General features: G+C 40.1%; 1 protein-coding gene across 1 annotated transcript in view; it reads right to left on the reverse strand.

The window, feature by feature from the left end:
* Positions 1 to 16,616: 16,616 nt before the first annotated feature.
* LOC114027882 (cytoplasmic dynein 1 light intermediate chain 2) overlaps positions 16,617 to 21,583 on the reverse strand; it is a 52,616-nt gene continuing 47,649 nt past the window's right edge. The window contains exon 13 of the mRNA XM_027842055.1: positions 16,617 to 19,800. Coding sequence (XP_027697856.1) covers positions 19,697 to 19,800 — 104 coding nt within the window. The 3' untranslated portion in view covers positions 16,617 to 19,696. The remainder of the gene's footprint in view (positions 19,801 to 21,583) is intronic.

Raw genomic sequence — 21,583 nt, forward strand, 5'->3', positions numbered from 1 at the left:
GGGTGATGAAATTCTCTCTACTGATGCAGACTGACACCTTCTCTCAGAAAGTCTTAGAAAGATGACTAGATCAGAGGTGTCAAACAGTGACCAGCATGTGACCTGAACCAGATTAAAATGTAATTGGGAAATATTTAATTAAACAAAATACAATGACATAAATAATGCTAATACGTTGTTTTCTAAGTCAATATGTGGTCCACAGAGATCCTCATGTTTAATTTTGCGGTTTCTTTTTCTATTTGAGCTTGGCACTGGCCTATACTATTGACCAGGGTCATACAGTCATTATGTCAGAGGCAGGACTTGAACCCAGGTCTCCTTGGCTTTGAGGCTGTCTCTCTGTGCACTACCCCACACTGCCTATACTGGGATTCTTATCCCCATTTTAGGAAAAAGGAAATTGAGGCAGAAGGTGGTTTCATGACATGTTCATGGTCATATAACTGTAAGGGTCAGGGGTGAAACTCTAATTCCATAACTATTTTCTATCTTCTCCAACATTCTTAACCTCTCATATTGAGGACCTACTATGTGCAAATAGGGGCAGCTATGTGGTACAGTTGGATAGAGCACTGGACCTGCAGTCAGGAAGACTCATCTTCCTGAATTCAAATCAGGCCTCAGACACTTACTAGCTGTGTGATTCTGGGCAAATCATTTCACCCTGTTTGCCTCAGTTTCCTCATCTGTAAAATGAGCTGGAGAAGGAAATGGCAAAGCATTCCAATACCTTTGCCAAGAAAACCCCAAATCGGGTCAAGAAGAGTTAGACACAACTGAACAATAACAACATGTGAAAATTACTATGCCTAAGGTCCTGAAGCACAAAGAACTGTCCTTGCTCTCAAGGACCTTATAATCTCATGGAATATAGATAGAATCAGATGGCCTAGGTTTGAGGCCCAGCTCTGCCATTGACTGTTTGTGTGGCTAGGGATAAGTTCTTGCTTTCTCTGAATCTCAGTTCATTCATCTTTAAAATGGGGACAATATATGTCCTCCCTGTCTCCCAGGACTGAAGAAGGATATGGCTTTCAAAATGCTATCTGAATGTTAAGTATAACAATAATGAGACAGGATAAATTCATTATAATCTCTTCACTTGAATATACCCTGGAAACTGTCCCTAAAAATAGTTTGCTGGGATTTCCCAGTTTGACATTCTTTCACTTTCTTATGACTCAGAACAGATTTGTACTGTAGACAGTCTGGAGGAGTCCCATGACTTTGTGGGTAAAATTGAGAAATCTAGGCGGCATATGTAGAGTGACCAATGAGTGGCCTTCAGGAATTTAGAAGAATGCTCACTGTGGGCTAGAATGATAGAGAAGCTTCCTAGGAAGATATGAGTCTTGAGCTGGGCATGGAAGGATGAATGGGGCTCTGATCATCGGGGAAGTGGGTCCCAACATGATTCCCCTCATGCAGGCTGTGTTCAAACCAAACCAAGCTATTGATCTGGTGACTCTGATCTCCAACAGCCCATCCACTGTGACTGGAGTGCCCTCCCTCTTCATCTTCTGTTTTTAAGAATCTTTTTCTTCCTTCAAGGCTTAACTCAGGTCCTATATATCCTACAAAGCACAACGCCTTCCTTAATAACCTGAAAATGTCCTTCCACTCCTCATACTGTCCTAGAGCACTTAATTTTTTTAAAAAATTATGAACTTAACATCAATAAACATGAATATTTTATATACAAAGAACAGGATTGTATATGAAACCATGAATCTCTTTTATGTTCAACTTTTTTAAAAAGTATGTTATTAAATTTAAATGATAGACCAATATTTGCCCTGCTTGTGAACTTCTTTTTGCTCTCTCCTATTTTCAGTGTTTCAATGATGCTCTTTTCTTCTTCTTTTTTGCATCACTATCATTACCTATCCATTCCCCTCCTGACAACTTTCCTTCTCCTCCCCTCATATAAAAGTCCTCCATTGTAACAAGTAAGCATAATCAAGCAAAACAAATCCACACCTCAATCATTTCTGAAAAATGAATGTCTCAGCTAGTCCATCACCTCTCTGTCGAGAGGTGAAAAGTATGGCTCATCATTGGTCTTCTGGAATTGTAATCGACCACTGCATCCATCAGAATTCTCAAGTCCTTCAAAGTTGCTTTCCTTTACATTGTTGTAGTCATGGTATAATTTGATTGTCTGGTTCTGTTCAGTTCAGTTCATTTGATATCTGTTCAAACAAGTCTTCTCACTTTTCTCTGAATCCATCCCTTTTGTCACTTCATAATTAACATTCCTTTACATTCATATACTGGATGGAGAGAGAACCTCGTTTCCAGTTCTTTACTATTACAAAAAAAAAAAAGTGCTACTTTGCATGTTTTTGTAAAGATGGATCCTTTTTCTCTTTCTTTGACCTCTTTGGGGCATATTCCTAATAGTAGTATCACAGCAATGCAGTATGCTCAGTTTAGTGACTTTTGGGGTGTAGTCCTAAATTATCTTTTAGAGTGGTTGGATCAATTCACAGCTGCACCAACAATGCTTTAGCATGCTTGTCTTCCCTTGGCCCCTCCAACAGCTGTAATTTTTCTTTCCTTTTTTTTGTCATCTTTGACAATCTAATGGGCATAAGGTGCAACCTCACAACTGCTTTAATTTGTATCTCTCATTATCATCTTAGGACACATTTATTGGTTCTCCTTTGTGCCTGTCTCTCTGTGCCTTATATCATACTTACCTGTATAGATGTTGTATTTCCATCCTCCACTGAGATCCCTTCTTTCCCTCAAGAGAAAGTAAGCTCCACGAGGGCAGGGGCTGAGTTATTTTTTTATTTTTGTATCTCCAGCACTTTGGATTTAATAAATGTTTGTTGGAACTTGGTAAATGTCCAATTAAGAGCATCTCAATCCCAGGGGAATAGAGGTAGAAGTAGGAATATTTGTGGAACTCACAGGACAGTGAGTAGTTCAGTTTGGCTGAAGGGAAGAGTTAGGATAGGACAATAACAGAGATAAACCTGAGAATGCAGGTAGAGGTTAGACAGGTGATGGCCTGGAATTCCAAACTAAGAAGTTTGGACTTTGTAGCCACTGGGGAGTCAATGAAGGGGAGTGGCATTCATAACACAGTTTTACCAATGCTAATTTGTAGAACTTGGAGAAAGGGAGACCAGTTAGAAGGTTAATTTAAAAGTTCAGACTTAAGATATAACTTATCCAAGTTCTTCTCTACTGACCTGAATAACTAAGAGCTAACTATAATGGGAAACGAGGCAGTCAGGAGTGGGGATGTCACCTCCTCCAGGAATCCTTCTTTCACCATATTCTCCCCCAGGGTGAAAATAATCTTTTCCTCCTCAAGTTTCTCATAGCACTTTGGTTCTCTCCTTTGCATTTATTTCATTTCTTCTTGTTCAACAGTTACTCATTCGCCATCTCATCTCCCAATTAGATTGTGAACTCCTACAGGTCAGGGTCTATGTTATGTCTATTTTTCTATCCCATTTCTAGCAGAGTACTTTCAATTCAACAGGGATTTACATTCATGGCACTGTGCTAGGTGGTAGAGATACAAAGTCAAAAAATAGTCCCTACCCTCAAGTAGCTTACATTCTTCCAGAAAACACTTTACATACTTCATCTGAACCCTGTGAAATAGGTGTTATGGATATTATTTTCCCAACTGAGGTTGTGAAATGGATATTATACTATTTTATTAATAACTAATTATTAATTTGTGATTCACCCTTTTTCCTCTTATTTCTGTTAAATACCCATCTCCTGAAAAGGTCAGCCAGCCTCTGAAGGGCTTGGCAGAGTGAGCAGACTTGTTCCTAGCCCTCAAGGCACATGCTTGTTAGTTGGGCAGGACCCCACCCAACTGAAAGACCAAATTTCTGTTAAGAATATAAACAGAATCCAGTTAAGCAAGCCTTTGCTGGAAGAGGAACCCTCTGTCCTTGGTCCCCACCATTAGAATATAGGGCAACTCAGCTTATGAATGAGAAAACTAGCTAGAGAGGTCTGAATGGAAATGATTTCCCCTTTGCCCAGATGCCTTGAGATTTTTGAGTCTGATAATCAAGCCACATTCTCAACAGGAGATGCTGAAGACTTTTAGCCCACTTCCTCACTGGGTTGAGTTTTACTTGTCAGGGGAATTCCCTTTCATAAGGGATTTAAGGCGTTTCAGGGTCTACCTTGGCAGTTTTGGTTACTAGGAGAAACCACTAATGTCGATGTATTGATTGCCATCGATACTAATTAATAAATTGATTAATTACCTAGAAACTCTGTCTCTTGGGGTCACAGTAGAGAGGTTACATTACTTGCCCAAATTAGCAAATGGCACAGGAGCGATCCGAACTCATTTTTCTCTTGACTCTAGTTCTAAGGGTCTTTCCACTATAACAAGATGCCTTGTAGTAAGCATTGAATGTGTTTGTTGAATTGAACTAATGAGATTGGAGGAAAGTTGAGTAGTCTCTTTTCCCCAAAATAACTTCCCCATCCAGCTGGCTGGGCACTGGACCTAAAATTCTATCATTTTACATCTGGCCATTGGGCTGAAGCCATGGCCTCTCCAAACATCCTCTTAAAAAACTCTGGGAAGAAATAACCTTTGGTTCTCCTTCCAGTTCTGCCACTAATTTTCTCAGTGAACTTGGACAAGGCACTTCCACCACTTCATCATCATAGGGAGATGGAGTAAAGGATTAATAAAATTCCTTCTAGGTCTGATATCCTGAGTCATCTTTAATGATAAGATTCCCTTGAAGTCTCAATCAATTTGTCTGATGATTCCCTGCCAAGGTCCTAAAACAAATAGGATCAATTGGCATATTTTATGCATGAGAGGTCAAAAAAAGATCCCTGAGAGTTTACAAGTCAATGAATCAACAAGCATTTATTAAGGAGAAGATACATCCATAGTCTGAGACTTCCCTTTACTTCAGTCCTAATACACTATCAGGTATAGTTGTAGGTCTGGTGCTAGGCTACTAGTTCATGCTTTCAATAATGCTTCAAAGTCATCAGTCAACCAATTAGCCTCTCCCAAATGCCTAGCACTATACTAGGTGCTGGGGGAGACAGAAAAGAATTCTAAAGCTCAGTCACTGTCTTCAAGGAGTTTAGAATCTAATTGGGGTGTCCGGGTGATTTACAGAGTTTTAACATCCTAATGTTTTCTCTACCAATTCACAAATAGTAGTTATAACTTTGAATGTGAATGAGGATGTTTATAGCAGCTCTCTTTGTGGTGGCAAAGAACTGGAAATCGCAGGCAACCCTCTCAAATGGAAAATGACCAAACACGTTGTGGTGTATGGTTGTGATGGAATACTATTGTGCCATAAGAAATGATGAGCTCAATGATCTTGGAAAGGCATGGAAAGACTTGCATGAAATGATCAAGAGCAAAGTGAGCAGATCCAAGAGAACATTGTATACAGTAACGGCAATATTGTTTTAAGAATGATTTTGAATGACTAAGTCATTTTGACTATTATAAATAATTAAATTAATATATAAATAAATTTATTTTATTATTATATTATAAATATAGTATATATTTATATATAAATATATTGTAGATAAAACAAAAATAAATAATAAATTAGATTAAAATAAATAATTATTTTTGAAACTAAAGGACCTATGAAGAAAGATGCTACTTGCATCTGGAGAAAAGAACTGATAAATAGAAGTATGTATGGAATAATTATACAGATATACACACACACACACCCCTATTTATGTCTAATTGTAGCCATTTCTAGGGCAAGAGAGAGGGGAGTGAAGAAAAAAAGATTTACACGATAGCTTTGTTGTATATTTGGAGGGAATAGCAAGTTGTACATGATAAATTTGCAGTTTCATGTGTAGATCATCTTTTTTTATTGTACTATGTTATGGACATGCTTATTTTGTTCTGTGAATTAAAAAGAAAATAAATTTTTAAAAAATGATATTGGGATAGGGAAAGGACATCCCTATAGTGAGACACTCCATGGGCATTCATATACGCTGTAGCCAGGAGGAAAAGAATGGTTGGGGGCAGCTAGGTTGTGCAGTAGATAGAGCACTGGCCCTGGATTCAGGAGGACCTGAGTTCAAATTCGGCCTCAGACACAACACTTACTAGTTGTGTGACCCTGGGCAAGTCACTTGACCCCCAATGCCTAGCTTAAAAAAAAAAAAGAATGGTTGGTCACTTCCTTTAGAATTCTACTTAGTCACTGGTTCTTCCTGCTCAGTGCCTAATAAAGGGATTGCTTTTTCTTTTTTGTTGTTTTTAAGGCAATTGGGGTTAAGTGACTCTATCCATTGCACCACTTAGCTGCCCCAGGGATTGCTTTTTCAAGGCCAAGTAGCCTTTAGCAAGGATTCACACATGGCTGGCAGCAGGTAGGGGCTTCATCGTTCCTAGAGTACCTAAATGCTGAGCTAGCACATCTGGTCAACCAGAATCTAGCAGCTCGACTTTGCACAATCCCCAGTTACAGATAAATGAGGAGATAGGCTCAAGAGATCAGCCAAGCAGGTTAAGTTAGTTGCCTAAAATAAAAAAAAATAAATAATTCAGGAGCCACAATGCAAACTAAGGTATCCTGATTCCCAATATCAAAATAACTTTGCATCACTCTCATACATCATGCCACTTTTCTGACAGTATAGTACAATATAAAAGGCACTCACTTTGGTTCAGGGATCCCACTATTGGGCGTATACCCCAAGGAGGTCAAAGACTGAAAGCAGGATCCCATATAAATCAACATATTCATAGAATTACTTTTTGTGGTAGCAGTGTACTGGAAATAAAGAGGGGGTTGATCAGCTTGGGAATGGTTTTCTAAAAAATGCTATTATGTGAACATAAAAAGAGTGAAATAAAATGGAACCAGGAAACAACATGATACTATAATAATGCAGATGGAAAGAACAGTAAAAGGATGCTAAATTCTGAGTCATTATAATAAGCAAACATAGCCCCAAAAAGAGATAAGGAAACATACCCTCTTCCTTAAGTGAGTCCTGCAAGGGAGGAGAGGGGGTTAGCTTAGGGTAGATAATCAGTATAGAATGTGGCACCTATGGTCAGAAAGAGTCAATGTTGGGTGTTAGTTGTAATTTGCTATAAGGGAAGCTTAAAGAATGATGGAAGAGCCAAGAAAGGGGAGCAGCGCATCCAGAAATTATTATGGGTTTTTTTTTAAAGTATCAACAAAATTGGGGAAGAAGGCAGATGATGGCTATCCCCTTCAAATATCTGAAGAGCTACTGCGTAGAAAGATCAGTCACATTCAGCGTGTTTCCTGAGGGGAGATGTAGGAACAATGGGTGAACATAACAGAGTCAGATCTGGCTCGATGTAAGGAAAAACCCAACAACTTCCAAAGTAGAAGTTGCTTCCAGAGATATGGATTCCCCATCCCTAAGGGGCCTCAGGCAGACACTGGATGACTGTCCTTTGTCAAAGACGACCAGAGGGGGTCAATGTTCAGGTACAGACAGAGTGGATAGATGAATTATGGGGTTCCTTATTATTCTGTGACTGACAGCACTGGGACAGTAGTAGGACATGGGTTCCAGTTCCAGGTCCAGCATTTATTGGATGTGTGACCTTGGGCATTCCACTCTCTTGGATCTTAGCTTTCTCTTCCACTAAAAAAAAAAAGAAAGAAAGAAAACAAAGCCCCGCTAAATATGCAGAGAAGGACTTGACATATTTGAGGTTCCCTGAAACAGTCACATACTATGTTCATATATTTAAAGCTGAAAGGAAACTTAGGGACCATCTAGGCGAACCCCTTCATTTTACGATGAGGAAACCGAGGCCCACGGAGTGTGACTTTTCCAAGGTCATACAGGTAGTACATGGCAGAGATTGGATTGGAACCCAAGTCCTAAATTTACCAGTGTGACATTCAGGGATTCTGTAACTGCCTCTTGACTCTCATTTGTATCTACTGGTGAAGTTTAAATATAGTTTAAGGCATATTTGTTTTCCCACATATTCCAGAGCTTAATCCCAGGCTAGCATTTAATACATGACTCAAAGTTTGTGGGGGGAAAAAAGAGTTCTCTATTAAGCTGGGCCAAATATTTCAAATATCAAGGACAGATGTAACATACCACAGGCTGCTAACAGTTCTACCAAAGCAGCAGTCGTATTTAAAAATGAACTGCTGCTCCCAAAAAGCACACACACACACACACACAGTGGGAAATTGTTGAACTCCTCCCAAAACACAAAATTAAGATGCTTATAATAATCCGAGTTTAGCACTCAGTTTGCCTTTGGAAGCCAAGCTTTAAATAGTTCTTTAAACAGGCAAGTTGGTTTTTTCCAGTGTGGGTTGATGGCCCTTGTGACTTAAAAGGTTTGTTCTGATCAACGCCAGGAAAGCATACTTCCAAATGTAGCAAAGAATGGACACTTCAAAGCCTCCTCTATGGGGAAGGGGAAGAGATTATTTATCTCACCCTTATTTACAAAAAACAAAGTGAAACATCCTATGTTTTAGAGCTGGAGTCAGTCCATCAGTCAATCAACAAGCATTTATTAAGGCAAGCACAGAGAATGGCAAAAATAGCCTCTACCCTCAGGGAGTTCACAGCCACAAGGGACACAGAATGTAAATAACTGGGTATACACAGGACACCTACAAGGAAGAAAAAGGCTCTACCAGCTGAAGGAGATTAGAAAAGGCCTACGGCAAAAGGCAGGAGTCTTAAATGAAGCCAGAGATCTAAGACGTGAAGGTTAGGATTGGTGGGGGAGAGCTTTCCAGTAGAAGGGATGGCCCAGTGTCTCCAGATGGAAGGGTGCTGGATAGGGAAAAAGCCTATAAAGACTGGAAAGGTAGGAAGGGGCCAGGTCATAAAGAGCTTCAAAAACAAAACACAGCATTATGTATTTGATGCGAGGAGTCATAGGGAGAGCCTAGAGTTTATTGAAGGATGGAGGGAGACTGACATGGCCAGACCTATACTTTGGCAACTGAGTGGAAGAAAGATGGTAGTGGGGAGAGACTGGAGGCTGGGAGACAAGGTGGGAGGCTACTGCAATAGTGCAGGCTAAAGGTGATGAAGGCTGGAGGTAGGGTGGGGAGAAGGGGATACCAACAAGAAATGTTCTGAAGGTAAAAATGGTAAGATTTAGCAACTGATCAGATTTTGTGGGGTGTGTGAGAATGTTAAGATGAGGATGACACAAGGGTGGCTAGCTTGAGTGAACAGGAGGATGGTGTCACTCTCAAAGGTAACTGGGAAGTGGGGGCAGCTAGGTGACACAGTAGATAAAGCCCTGGAGTCAAGAGGACCTGAGTTCAAATCTGACCTCAGACACTTGCTAGCTATGTGACCCTGGGCTTAACCCCTACTGCCTCCAAAAAAAAAGTAATTGGGAAGTTCGGAAATGGGAAGGGTTAGAGTGGTAGGGAAAGAATGAATTCTATTTTGGACGTGTTGAATTTGAGATGTTTACAGGATAATCAATTCTAAATATCCAAAAGGCAATGGTAATATGAGACAAGCTCAGGAAAGAGGTTAGGGCTGGATATATGGAGCTAGGAATCATCTGGAGAAATGATAACTAAACCCACAGAAGCTGATGAGACCATCAAGGGAGCCAGGAGGAGATCTTAAAAGTTCATCTGATCAAGTAGACAAGGATTTATTAAAGGCCTAGAATGTGCCAGGCACTATGCTAAGTGCTGAGAATACAATGAAAGGCAAATACAAAGAACAGTCCCTGTTCTCAAGAAACTCCCAGTGCAACAACATATAACCACATACAAACAAGATATATACAGGATAAATTGGAGATCATCAACAGAGGGAAGTCACAGCATTAAGGGGATATAGGAGAGGCTTCTTGTGGAAGATGAGATTTTAGCTGAGACTTGAAGGAAGCTGGGAAAGCCAGCTGGCAGAGATGAAGAGGAATAGCATTCCAGGCACGGGGGACAGCTGGTGAAAATGTTGAGAGTCAGGGTGTATGGTTGGAGAAACAGCAGGGTCCAACTTACTTGGACAGATGAGGAAACTGAAGCCCAGAGAGGGCAGTAACTTGCCCCAGGTCATTTATCATGTCATAGTAGAAAAAAGCTCTGTGACTGCAGTTACAGGAACTGTGTCTGAGTCTTGGATATGTTATTTACCACCTATGTGATCTTGGGCAAGACCCAACTCCCCTGGGTCTTTATATTTTTCATTTTCAAAATGAGGGGCTTGGGAGCAGCTAGGTGGTGCAGTGGATAGAGCTCTGGCCTTGGAGGACCTGAGTTCAAATCGGGCCTCAGACACTCGACACTTAGTAGCAATGTGACCCTGGGCAAGTCACTTAACCCCGATTGCTCCACCAAAAAAAAAGAAAGAAAAAAAAAAGAAAAAATGAGGGGCCTGGGCTGGACCATCTATCTCTAAGCCCCCTTAACTATGATCTAAATTCATGGCAGAGCAAGGATTAGGAGATTAGAAGCCAACTACCAGTTCAATGTTCTTCCAAGACCTTTTTCTAAGGTGCCTTTCAGATAGGACCTGACAGGCAGGGTCAGGAAACATTAGAAATGACTATTCCAAAAAACATGTAGAAGGGAAACATCCTCTTTTAAAAAAAAAAAAAAAGCAGTTCGATTCACATCTGTCAGAAATATTCTAACCGTATCTCGGCCAGAACGCAGAAAGATAAATTAGAAGTCTCTCAAGCCCCTCCAATAATGCATCTGTAATATGGACTGACTAGGAATTTATATAGCTTTCCCTCACAATATCCCTATGTGGTAGATCATACAAGCATTATTATCCGCATTTTACAGGTGAAGAAGTTGGTTAAGTGATGTGCACTCCCAGTCTTGCCGCTAGGTGGCGGAGTGGTGCTTAACTTGGAGGTCAGGAAGACCTGAATTCAAATTATTGCTTACTATGTGACCTTGGCAAGTGGTTTAATTTCCGTCAGCCTCGGATTCCTCATTTGTAAAGTGGGGATAATGATAGCACCTAACTCACAAGGTTGTTGGGAGGCTCAATTGAGACAGTATGTATAAAATACTTTATAAACCACAGAGCACTGTTTGTTAGCTATTATTGGTATGTATCCAAACCTGGAACTGAACGGCAGGTCTTCAGGGGTGGGGAACCTGTGGGCTCTGAGGCCACATGTGGGCCTCTAAGTCCTCAAGTGTAGCCCTTTGACCGAGTCCAAGTTTAACAGAACAAATCTGGGGAACACTGTCCCAGGACTGCCCAGCATGGCGTGCCCTCACCAGAGAAGGTGCGGTGCTCTATGAGCAAAACAGAACTGAAGTAGCTGAAAAGAAATATGAGATGCACAGATTCAGAGAATCCACCCCAAATGTTCACATGGACTATTTGTGCCCGACCTGTGGCAGAGCATTCCAAGCTCCTATCGGTCTGATCGGCCACAGTCAGACACACTCTAACTTGACTCTAGCGATATCATTTTGGTCCTCTTTGAGAACAAAGGACAACCACCAATCAATCCTTCCTCCCACCCCTCTCAGGTAAAGTAGCTATAGCTTTTACTGCATTTTCATTTGTCATTCCAACCACTCAATCCCTTAATTCCATCCTCCTTAACCTTACCCACTGCCCCCCCCCCCCCCCCCCACATAACACCCCACTCCAGACCTATCTGTCCTTTCCTTTGTGCTCTCTGGAACACTTACTGTATAATTAATAAGCAAGCTTTCATCCTGAACCTTTTCTTTTCTCAGTCCCTCCATCTTCTGGCTCCCTCTTGATGTCACCTGGTCACCAGTTGCACTTTAACTTGTGCTCCCAATTTTCTGGTTATGGAGGTCTGGGAAGTTTAACAGATATGGGAACTGACTCTGAGAAAGGTTGTGACTTGCCCAGGGTCACCCAATTACTAAAGGCCTGAGGCAAGTTTTGAACTCAGGTCTTCCTGACTCCATGTCCAGTGCTCTATCCACTGTGACAGCTAGCTATCTGAAAAATAACGTGGTATGATTAAGAGGCCACATCATAGGTAAAGAAATTATCTGTCAGGTGTTTCCTTGGAAGTATTTTGAGTTGGGTGAAGGCAAGGGCCATGAGCTGACCAAGGATGAGGACAGAATGGTGTCAGTGAGGAATAGTACAATGTTGTTGGGGCAAATTACTTCATTTCTCCAAAACGAAGAATAAGTAATGGAGGTGCCATTTGCAGTACTGACTTTACCAGGAGGTCAAAGAAAACCATGTATAGAAATATATACAAAATAGTTTGTAACTATAAGAGCACTATTTAAACATTATTAAGAAACTGAGTTGGAGAGTATTGGATATGGTAGGAAATGTGGAAACCTGATCATCACCCCTTAATCCAGAGGTTCTTAACAAACCCTGAAGTTAGTCAATAAGCCCTGGGGATACAAAGAAAGGCAAAAGACAGTCTCTACATGGAAACTGAGGATGGCTGAACAAGCTGAGGTACAAGACTGTGATGGAATACTATTGTGCTGTGAAGAAATGATGAGCAGGATGATTCCAGAAAAACTGGACTTACATGAACTGATGCAAAGTGAAATAAGCAGAACCAGGAGAACATCGAACATAGTAAAAGCAATATTGTACGATGATGAACTGTGAATGACTTAGCTATTCTTAGCAATACAATGATCCAAGATAATTCTGAAGGTCTTATGGTGAAAAAGATGCTACCCATCTCCAGAAAAAGAACTGATGGAGTCTGAATGCAGATCGAAGCATACTTTTTTTGTTATTTTTTTTTGGGGGGGGGTCTTTGTTTCCTTCGCAACATGACTAATACGGAAATATGCTTTGTATGACAGCACTTGTATAACATATATAAAACTGCTTGCTTTCTCAATGAGGGGAGAGGGAGGGAATTTGGAACTCAAAATTAAGGAAAAAATGTTATAAATTGTTTTTACATGTCATTGGAATAAAATAACTTAATTTTTTAAAAAAGATAGTCCTTACCCTCAAGTGTGCATGGAGGGGTGGGGGGGTGGGGGGAAAAGGACAACTGTAAACTTGTTTTTGAAAAATAGTTTGAAAGATGGATGATAATCTTAGACAGGAAGACTCTAGAATGAGGAAACGGGGAAGGCTTCCTGCAGAAGGTGGTTTCTGAGAGGAGTCTTGAAGGAATCCAAGACTTGTAATAGGCAGAGGCGAATAAGGAGACCATTCTAAATCAATGTTACAGAGATGATAAAGTGGACATTTGTGTCAGCAATGCTCCTTGGTTCCCTTTGGGAACCCGTAATGCCTCATGGGGTTGTTACGAGGACCAAATAAGATAGTATACTCACAGCATTTTAGAAATTTTAAATCTCTGTAGATTTCAACTTTTATAAAATGTGATATGTAAAATACACATGTAAAATAATTATATTTCAATCCAGTTGGTTTCCTTTGTAATCCTATGTACTTTTATTTTGAAACATTATTTTGAGGCGATCCACAGGCTTCACCGGATTGTCAGAGGGGGGCTAGGACACACAAAAAAGGTTGAGAATCTCTATCTAAACCCTAAGAGGTAAATTGATTAATCCCTTTGAGCTCTATAATTCTATAAAACAATTACTAAGTACCTTCTGTGTGCAGGGTATTGGGTGGGGTGGATGTAGAATACTCCCTTTAGGTAAGTTTAGATAAGAAGCAGCCCCTGCCTTTTGGGAGCTTACGGTCTGGTAAGGGAATACATACATAGTTAATATAATATGCAACAATGTCTAAGTGGATTGTTGAGAGGAAGGGTAACAGATGAAGGGTAGAGGATGTAGAGGCATCTAAACTTCTAAACAGATAAAGGTATGTTCTGTAGCACATTAAGGTTCAGAAAATGCTTTCTGTGCAACAATTCTGTGAGATGGCTAACACAGGTATTATCCCCATTGTATTGATGGGGCAATACACATGATCACATAGCTAAGGTCTCAGGGCTAGGACATGAACCTAGGTTTCTAGACTTTAAGACTAACATGTCTCATGACATCATAACTCTTAAGTGCCAGTCCGTGACGGTTACTGGAGATTTTTATACTTATGAGGGAAGAATTAATCAATATTAATCCAATAAAGCTGTATGAACGTCAATATTTTACAAATATATTCAGGGAAGACATTATTAATATTTATTAATAAGGAGGCAGATGAACACATCAAAAAGGTGATTCAGGCATCTTTCCAAAGAAGGGAATACCTACTGAATATTCCCACCTTCCATCTTCTAATTTATGCCTACACTTACAGGCCCAAGTCAAGTGCCACCTTCACTTTGAAACAGCATAAGCCTTCTAAGCTACCAGTGATTTTTCATCACTGTCCTTCTCTTACGGATTTCCCTCAACAAAATTAATGTAATCAGGGTAAGGAAAGCAAATAGGAAAAAAAAAACAAACCTTTGTGTCAAATTCCTCAGATAAAGGTTTGGTATTAATTAATTAAAATTAATTAATATATGTGTATGTGTGTGTGTATACACAAACATATATGTATGAATATGTTGTTTATATAAAAGACAGAAAAGCCTAAGGGAATACATACACAGTCTAAGGTTGAGAACAGTTTTCAAAAGAACTGCGAACTATTAACAACCAAATGAAATACTGCTCCAAATCATTAATAGGAGAAATATAATCAAAAGAACCCCAACCAACAGCACAAAACTCAACACTAATGGGAATAGTCAACGTTGGAGGGGTTTGTAGGAAGAGAGATGCACTAGGGGACTGCTGCTGGAACTGTGAAGCAGTAATGACCATTATGGAAAACAATTTGGAATTATGCAAATAAAGTGAGTAAAATGTCCACACCCTTTGACCTAGAGATCCTACTACTGGGCTTATACCCCAAGGAATTCATTGATAAGGAAGTCCCCCAGAAATATTTATAGCATCACTTTTTGTAGTACCAAAGGATTGGAAATAAAGTAGATGTCCATCAATTAAAATAAATTGTGGTATACGAATGTAATGGAATATTACTGTGCCATAAGAAATTACAAATAGGATGATTACAGAGAAGTATGGGAAGAGTTATATAATCTGATGCACAGCAAAGTACACAGAGGCCCTCCCCAAAAATATACATAATTACAACAATGCAAATGGAAAGAATCACAAAACAATCAAAAGTGAATTATTGCAAACTCAGAATGAGCATGGTTCCAAAGAAGAGATATGACATCTCCACCTCATTTCTTTGCAGAGAAGAGAGGCCTACGGGTATGGTACTTTGCATTTATTTTCAGGGTTTTTTTTAATGTATTGATCAGTGTTTTTTTTTCTTTTTCCCTTTAAATATTATTTATCATATGGGATGGCTCTCTGGTAGGGAGGGGAAAGGACACTGGTCACGTTAAAAAAAAAAGACATCAATAAAAATTTGTAAAAAAAAAATTTTTAAGGTTGAGCGCTAAGAAAAGTCATTAGATTGCTCATAACCTTGGAGACAGCAGTTTTAGAACCTATCCAGGATGTAAGCTGGATTGAGAAGTGTGTAGGAAGGAAGGAAGGAAGCAGAAGCAATCAGCACAGACAGCCTCTTCGAGGAGTCTGGCAGTGAAAGGGAGGTAATAAAATGACAGTTTTAGGAAATGTTATTATTGAGGGAAGATGAAGGATGGCAGGGATAGAGCACGACTGTAGAAAGCAGGGACTCAGCTTACGGAACAAGACTGAAAATTAGAGAGAGGACTATCCAAGAAGCAAGCTACCAGGGAAGATGGAAACAGACAGAAATGGTGGCAGGTAGAGATGATGAGGGATAGGAGAGCTTGAAACAGGCTCATTTTCCCCCCAGTAAATTAAGAGGCAAGATCTTTTGTTGTGATGAGAGGTGGATATTAGGGGGAGGGAAGTGAGGGAGCTTGTGGATAGGTCTGTAACAAACACAGGGTATGTGATAAAGTCAACAGGGAAGAGTAAAGAACTGGACCACAATAACCAATGTGTAGTGGACCCAGCAAGCAAGCTGCTGACCTCTTCTGGTGGCACTTAGAATGTAAGTAGGACTGAAAGTGAACAGCAAGATTAAGGTTTGGAAGGGGATGAGTGGTGACAAGGGGCAGCCAGTAGGGAACTGCAACCAGGATCTGTTGCATAGAACAATATATCTAGATGGAGTGAACCTCTGAGAAGACATTGCTGACTAATGGTGGTAGAGGGAAAGTGGAAGTAGGCGTGGGCACCAGTATCATGCCATGTGTAAGAGGGAACAAGAAAAGACACCTCCAGCACTGGAGAGGGCAGCCAGGGATGTTGTGTCTTTTGGGGAAGTCAAATTTCTGTGACTGCAGGAAGAAGAAATGTGACAAGATGGACGGAGTGTGAGAATTAAATTTATCCCACAATATGGCAATAGTTCTGGATGTGAAGTCAGAAGTCCTGGGCTCAGACAACACTGCCACTTCTATGAGTGACCTTAAGCAGGTACCAGAATTCTAGACCTTAATTTCCTCATTTTTAAAATGAGAAGCCAGAACTGGATGATCTCCGTTATTTCTGGATCTAATGATGTATGGGTCCTGCTCAGGTGTGGGTGGGGCTCTATGACCTCTGACAGTCCTTCTAACTCTAGAATGCTATTCTCCTTTGTAATTTTACTCCTTCCCAATCAGATATGCAAGAAACAAAATCACAAAGCAATGCCAGCAGTCTGGATTCGTGTTTATTGAAGCCAGTAATTAGAGACATCTCCATTTTGCCAGCACTAGAAAGCGAGATTCCACATGACTGCATACTGCACCTGGTTAAAGCCATACAACTGGATTAAGATTTGTGGCTGATAATCTGCCATTCTAACTGTAGGTTAAAAAAGATCGATGAAACTTAGTGTACAGGACAGTGAATTACAGCGTGTATATTGTTAGATTCATGATGTACAGAGCAGTCACTTCCCACTTAATTAAATAAAATATGACAGTTTAATGTTGGTTTTAAGATGTCAATCAGAAACAGCGCAAGCTTTAAGTGAAAAAGAACAAAACTTACGCAGCTTGTCTGCAGTGTTCTTGTGATAGGCCAATTCTAGGCCTTTCTCTATGACTCATTTTCGGCTTTAAACAGGAACAGCAGATGTAACCACTAGAATGCGCATGTGTAAATAGTCACTGAGGAGTTTTTAACAGTCTACCACACAAGCGTATTCTTCAGAGAAAATAAAGTAAAGGCTGCTTGCTACTTGGCCTTTGGTTCCAATATTTGGTGACACCCAAAACAGGAAAACAACAGGAACAAAAAATACTTGGCAGCTGCCCAAAGCTGGCTGACTTTGGCAACCACTGAGCACACCAAGTTACTGACAAGCTTCTTCTGACACTAGGAGCACTCACTTGCAACAAAGAACTGGCATAAAACGGTTCCACGAGAAACCTTCTTTTACAAGACTGGGATGTTAGGAGCTTTTGCTCAATATTTTCAACAATCTTATGACAAATAATGAAGATACATTAGATTGATACCGAAAGTGCTTATCAGTTAAAATGACAAATAAAAAAAACCAAAATACCATTGTGCTAATTTTAAAAACCATACTGCGACAATAATAAACATACACATTTCCAATAATTCCTTCTTGCTGCTAAAGTTTTCCAGATACTGCTGGGACAGGAAGCAATGACTACTGATGGCATGGTCAGAGCCTTTCCAATATTCACTTGCTCCCAGCATGTATCCCTCTGAAGACATCTTACATCAACCTTCAACCCACAGTCAGTTCACAAGTGTTTACCTAGGCAACTTTGTAACTTGAGGCCACAGTACAATTTTTTAAAATGTTAAAAAAACAAAAACAAAACATATACTGTATTCCCAACAATATAAATGGCACAAGAAAAAGGCTTTTAGTTTAACATTTGTCAAAGAGGCAAGTAAATGCTCTTAGTTTTCTAGTTAGCAGTGTTGAGACAGTTACAAAATACAATAAAGGTCAGTCTCCTGATAGAACAGGATTTAAAATTATTCCTGGATTCCTATTAGTGGTCAATATAACATGGAAGGTATAAGTAATGATATATATGCATATATATATATATACACACACACACACACATATATATATGTATATATATATATACACACATACACACACACATACACACATATATGGATCAGGGATGTTATGCTCAGACATTGTAAAAACTAACAACTTCATCTCCATAAAAAGTAAACTCAGCATAATTAAAATTGTGGTTTTTCTCCCCCTTCAGTTTGACAACAAAAATGCTGTGTCCATGAAATTCATGGTAGTGTTTTAATATCTAAATGATCCTTATCACTCATGAAATAAAAAGTGCCATCTGAAAACTAGACATCTCCTATGTCACATATGTTGTTGTGATGAGATTATGGACTTGAATATCTATATATACACACAAACACACACCTATATCGTGTATGTGTGTGTGTGTGTGTGTGTGTGTGTGTGTGTGTGTGTGTGTGTGTGTGTATTTTATGTTGGGAGATAACTGAAAGTCATCTTTCCATAAGAAAAAATGCTACGTTTTCAGGAAAACACAAAAGAAAATAATTATCTCCATTTCCAATGTGCAATATTCACACAGATTCTCCATCTTAAATAGCTGCAGAGCAGACTAGTGAGTTGGGGCGAAATCTTTCAAAGAAAACCTTTGAAGGTTTCCACTAACCATAAGGCAGGAATCCATGCTAGCTTAGTAGCCAGAGTGCAATTATTAAAAATCTCTCTAAAACATTCTGTAGCATATTTCATTATGGGAAAATGATATGCCACCCATTATTCTATTAATAGGCCAGCCTGTTGGTATTAAAAAAAAATAAAAAATAAAATAAAATAAAAAAAAACCAAGGCAGTAACTATTAGAAAATACAATTTAAAATTAAATAATTCCATATTTAAACTAAAGCCAAACAGTGACTGTCTGCATTACAGTGCACATTAAGTCCAAGTACCTTCTAAGCCATTCCACAATGTGCCAGGTACTTGGATCTAAGCAAGCTGGAGTAATTTCCCCCCTGCATCAGGTACACTGAAGAGAAATCCCACATTTTATACATCTTTTAAAAACTAAAGACATGATTCATGACAAGAATAATTAATTCCCATGATGTTTAGTGTTTAGTTTAGACTTTTCTCTAATTTGTCTTTAACAGTGATTATTAGACTCCTACTGAACACACAGGTTTGGTAACACTGACTGTCCTTCTGTCTTCCTCCATCTCATCCACATTCGGTTTTCCTCTGGTATCCAATCTCATCCTCTCTCTTTAGACCTTCTTCGCCCTCCTGGACTCTGCTGCCACCTGCACCTTCTTTCCAGGCACAAAGGAACTGGTTAACACACAAGTGCTTGGACTCTAGCAACTATCTGAAAGTTGGTCCCTCCTTCTGTCCTTGCACGTCACCATTAGCTTCACTTGGATAGAAATTCTGCGGTTGGTTCCTTGGTGTTGCCCACGTCAAAGAAAGGTAGCTTCTCCCACTTCCCACCAAGGCTATCCTATCTGAATTCTAAGGGGTTATCTGAAACACAGGGATTTTTCTAGGCAAACTTCCTGAATGTGCATTTTACACTTGGACAAACCAAAGAAGTTGGTTGGTTGTGTATACGTGTTTTTTTTTTTTTAAAGTTCAATCTCCCCTGCCCCAAGAAAAACTGATAGCATGGGCTGTATCAGAAAAAATCCTGGTCTTGTCAGATCAATATACAGAGTTATTTGGTCATTTACACAGGTATGTTTAAGTACTATCAAGCTTCATTTTCTGTCGATGAGTTTGCTGTTACCACAGAGTCAGGCTTGCGAGTCATTCGGTCCAGCTCTTCTTGAACATTTGTCAAAACAGTCTTTTGTCCTAAAAAGTAATGAAAATAAAGTATTTTAAGTTACTATTTTTAAATAACCAACAAGTGTAACCTTGGAGAGGGGGAAAAAGATATCATAAAGGCAATCTTCTTCTCCTAATGGTCTCTGGTAATGTTAACAGGGAAGGTAAGGAATCCTAACTCAGCTCCCTCTGAACTCTAATCCCAAGGCACTCTCTGCTCCTCGCTGCCAGCAAAGACAGGATGTCCTTTTTTTTTTTTTTAAGTTTGCTCAAAAATCTTTATCGATTTTCACCAAATGTTGTCATGTCATTTTTGGAAACCATTTTTCTCACCAATGGACACTGAACACCAACTCCATCCGCATTACCAAATGCTCAATATAACATCAGCTAGTGGGTATAAATGCTGCAATCACTGCCCTCAAGAATCTTGCAATCCAAAAAGCAGGCTCTGATGTGTATACCACTAAGGATGACACAAGCCAGACCGTATAAAATAGGGGTCTCCAAAGTAGGGTGGTATGCACTCAAGAGGCCCTCCCAGCATTTGCAAACAAAGCATTAGAACTGAGGACAGAACACAGCTGTTGCATTTGCAGCTGCTTACAGCCTGGCTCAGATGCTCTTTCCCCTAGCATCTGCTCTCTCCTTCACCCTCATTCTTCCCTCTGCCTGCACCTGAGGCACACTGGACAGTAAGCACCTCACAAGCTTCCCCAACAATCATTCCCTGCTCAACTACATGCATTCAATGCTCTGTTCCCACTGTAGCAGCAGCACACACCTCAAGAGTCCTCCTCTCTTAAAAATTTAAAAAAAAAAAAAAAAGAGTCCTCTTCTCAGGCTCTGCCTACCACCTAGACCCCAGGGGCAGCCCAGTATGCCACAGGGACAGGCAGACACTTCCTTCCTGCAGAGTAAGGACTCTGTCTGTACCTAGTCCTCAGCACAGGATGAATGAGATGAATGATTCCTGTGCATCTAGCACCACCCCTCAGAAATTTGGAGAGGCTCAGGCTGCAAAGGGGACTGCCTGTTTGCCCAAACAGGAATTCTTTCAGGGCCTCATCCACAGGAGAAGATGGGTAAGATAGTTGCTTCACAACCTGGGACAGATAGGACATGCCACAAAGAATTTCAGGAGCAGGGAGAGGTCCTCCATGGGCCCAGAGAGCCAGGTAGGCCCAAGAGGGGGGAAATGCTTTTTTGAGAAGCATCTGGAGAAGTGTCGTGGCCCCTGCCAGTCTCCTTTCCATTGCCCTCAGGAGGAACTGTAGCAAAGTGAATTCAAGAAGAGCAGTCACAAAAGAACTGGAAACTGAAGGGATGCCCATCAATTGGGGAATGGCTGAACAAGCTGTGGTATATGACTGTGACGGAATACTATTTGTGCTGTAAGAAAGGATGAGCAGGAGGGTTTCAGAAAAACCTGGGAAGACCTAGATGAACTGATGCAAAGTGAAGGGAGCAGAGGCAGAACACTGTACACAGTAACAGCAACACTGTGCAATGATCAACTGTGAATGACCTGGCTACTCTGATCAGGACAATGCTCCAACATAACTCCACAGGACCAATGATGAAAAATGCTATCCACCTCCAGAGAGCACTGATGAACTCTGAATGCAGAGCAAAGAAGATTTTTTCCATTTTATTTTACTTGCCTTTTTTTTAAGCAGTATGACTAACATGGAAATAAGTTTTGCAAGACTTCACGTGTATAAGTGATATCATATTGCTCACCTTCTCAATGGGTGGCGGAGGGGCAAGAGGGAGAATTTAGAATTCAAAACTGAAAAAATAAAGAATG

The sequence above is a fragment of the Vombatus ursinus genome, unplaced genomic scaffold (genome assembly GCF_900497805.2).
Source record: "Vombatus ursinus unplaced genomic scaffold, bare-nosed wombat genome assembly UNPS02014864.1, whole genome shotgun sequence".
In the NCBI taxonomy this organism is placed as follows: domain Eukaryota; kingdom Metazoa; phylum Chordata; class Mammalia; order Diprotodontia; family Vombatidae; genus Vombatus; species Vombatus ursinus.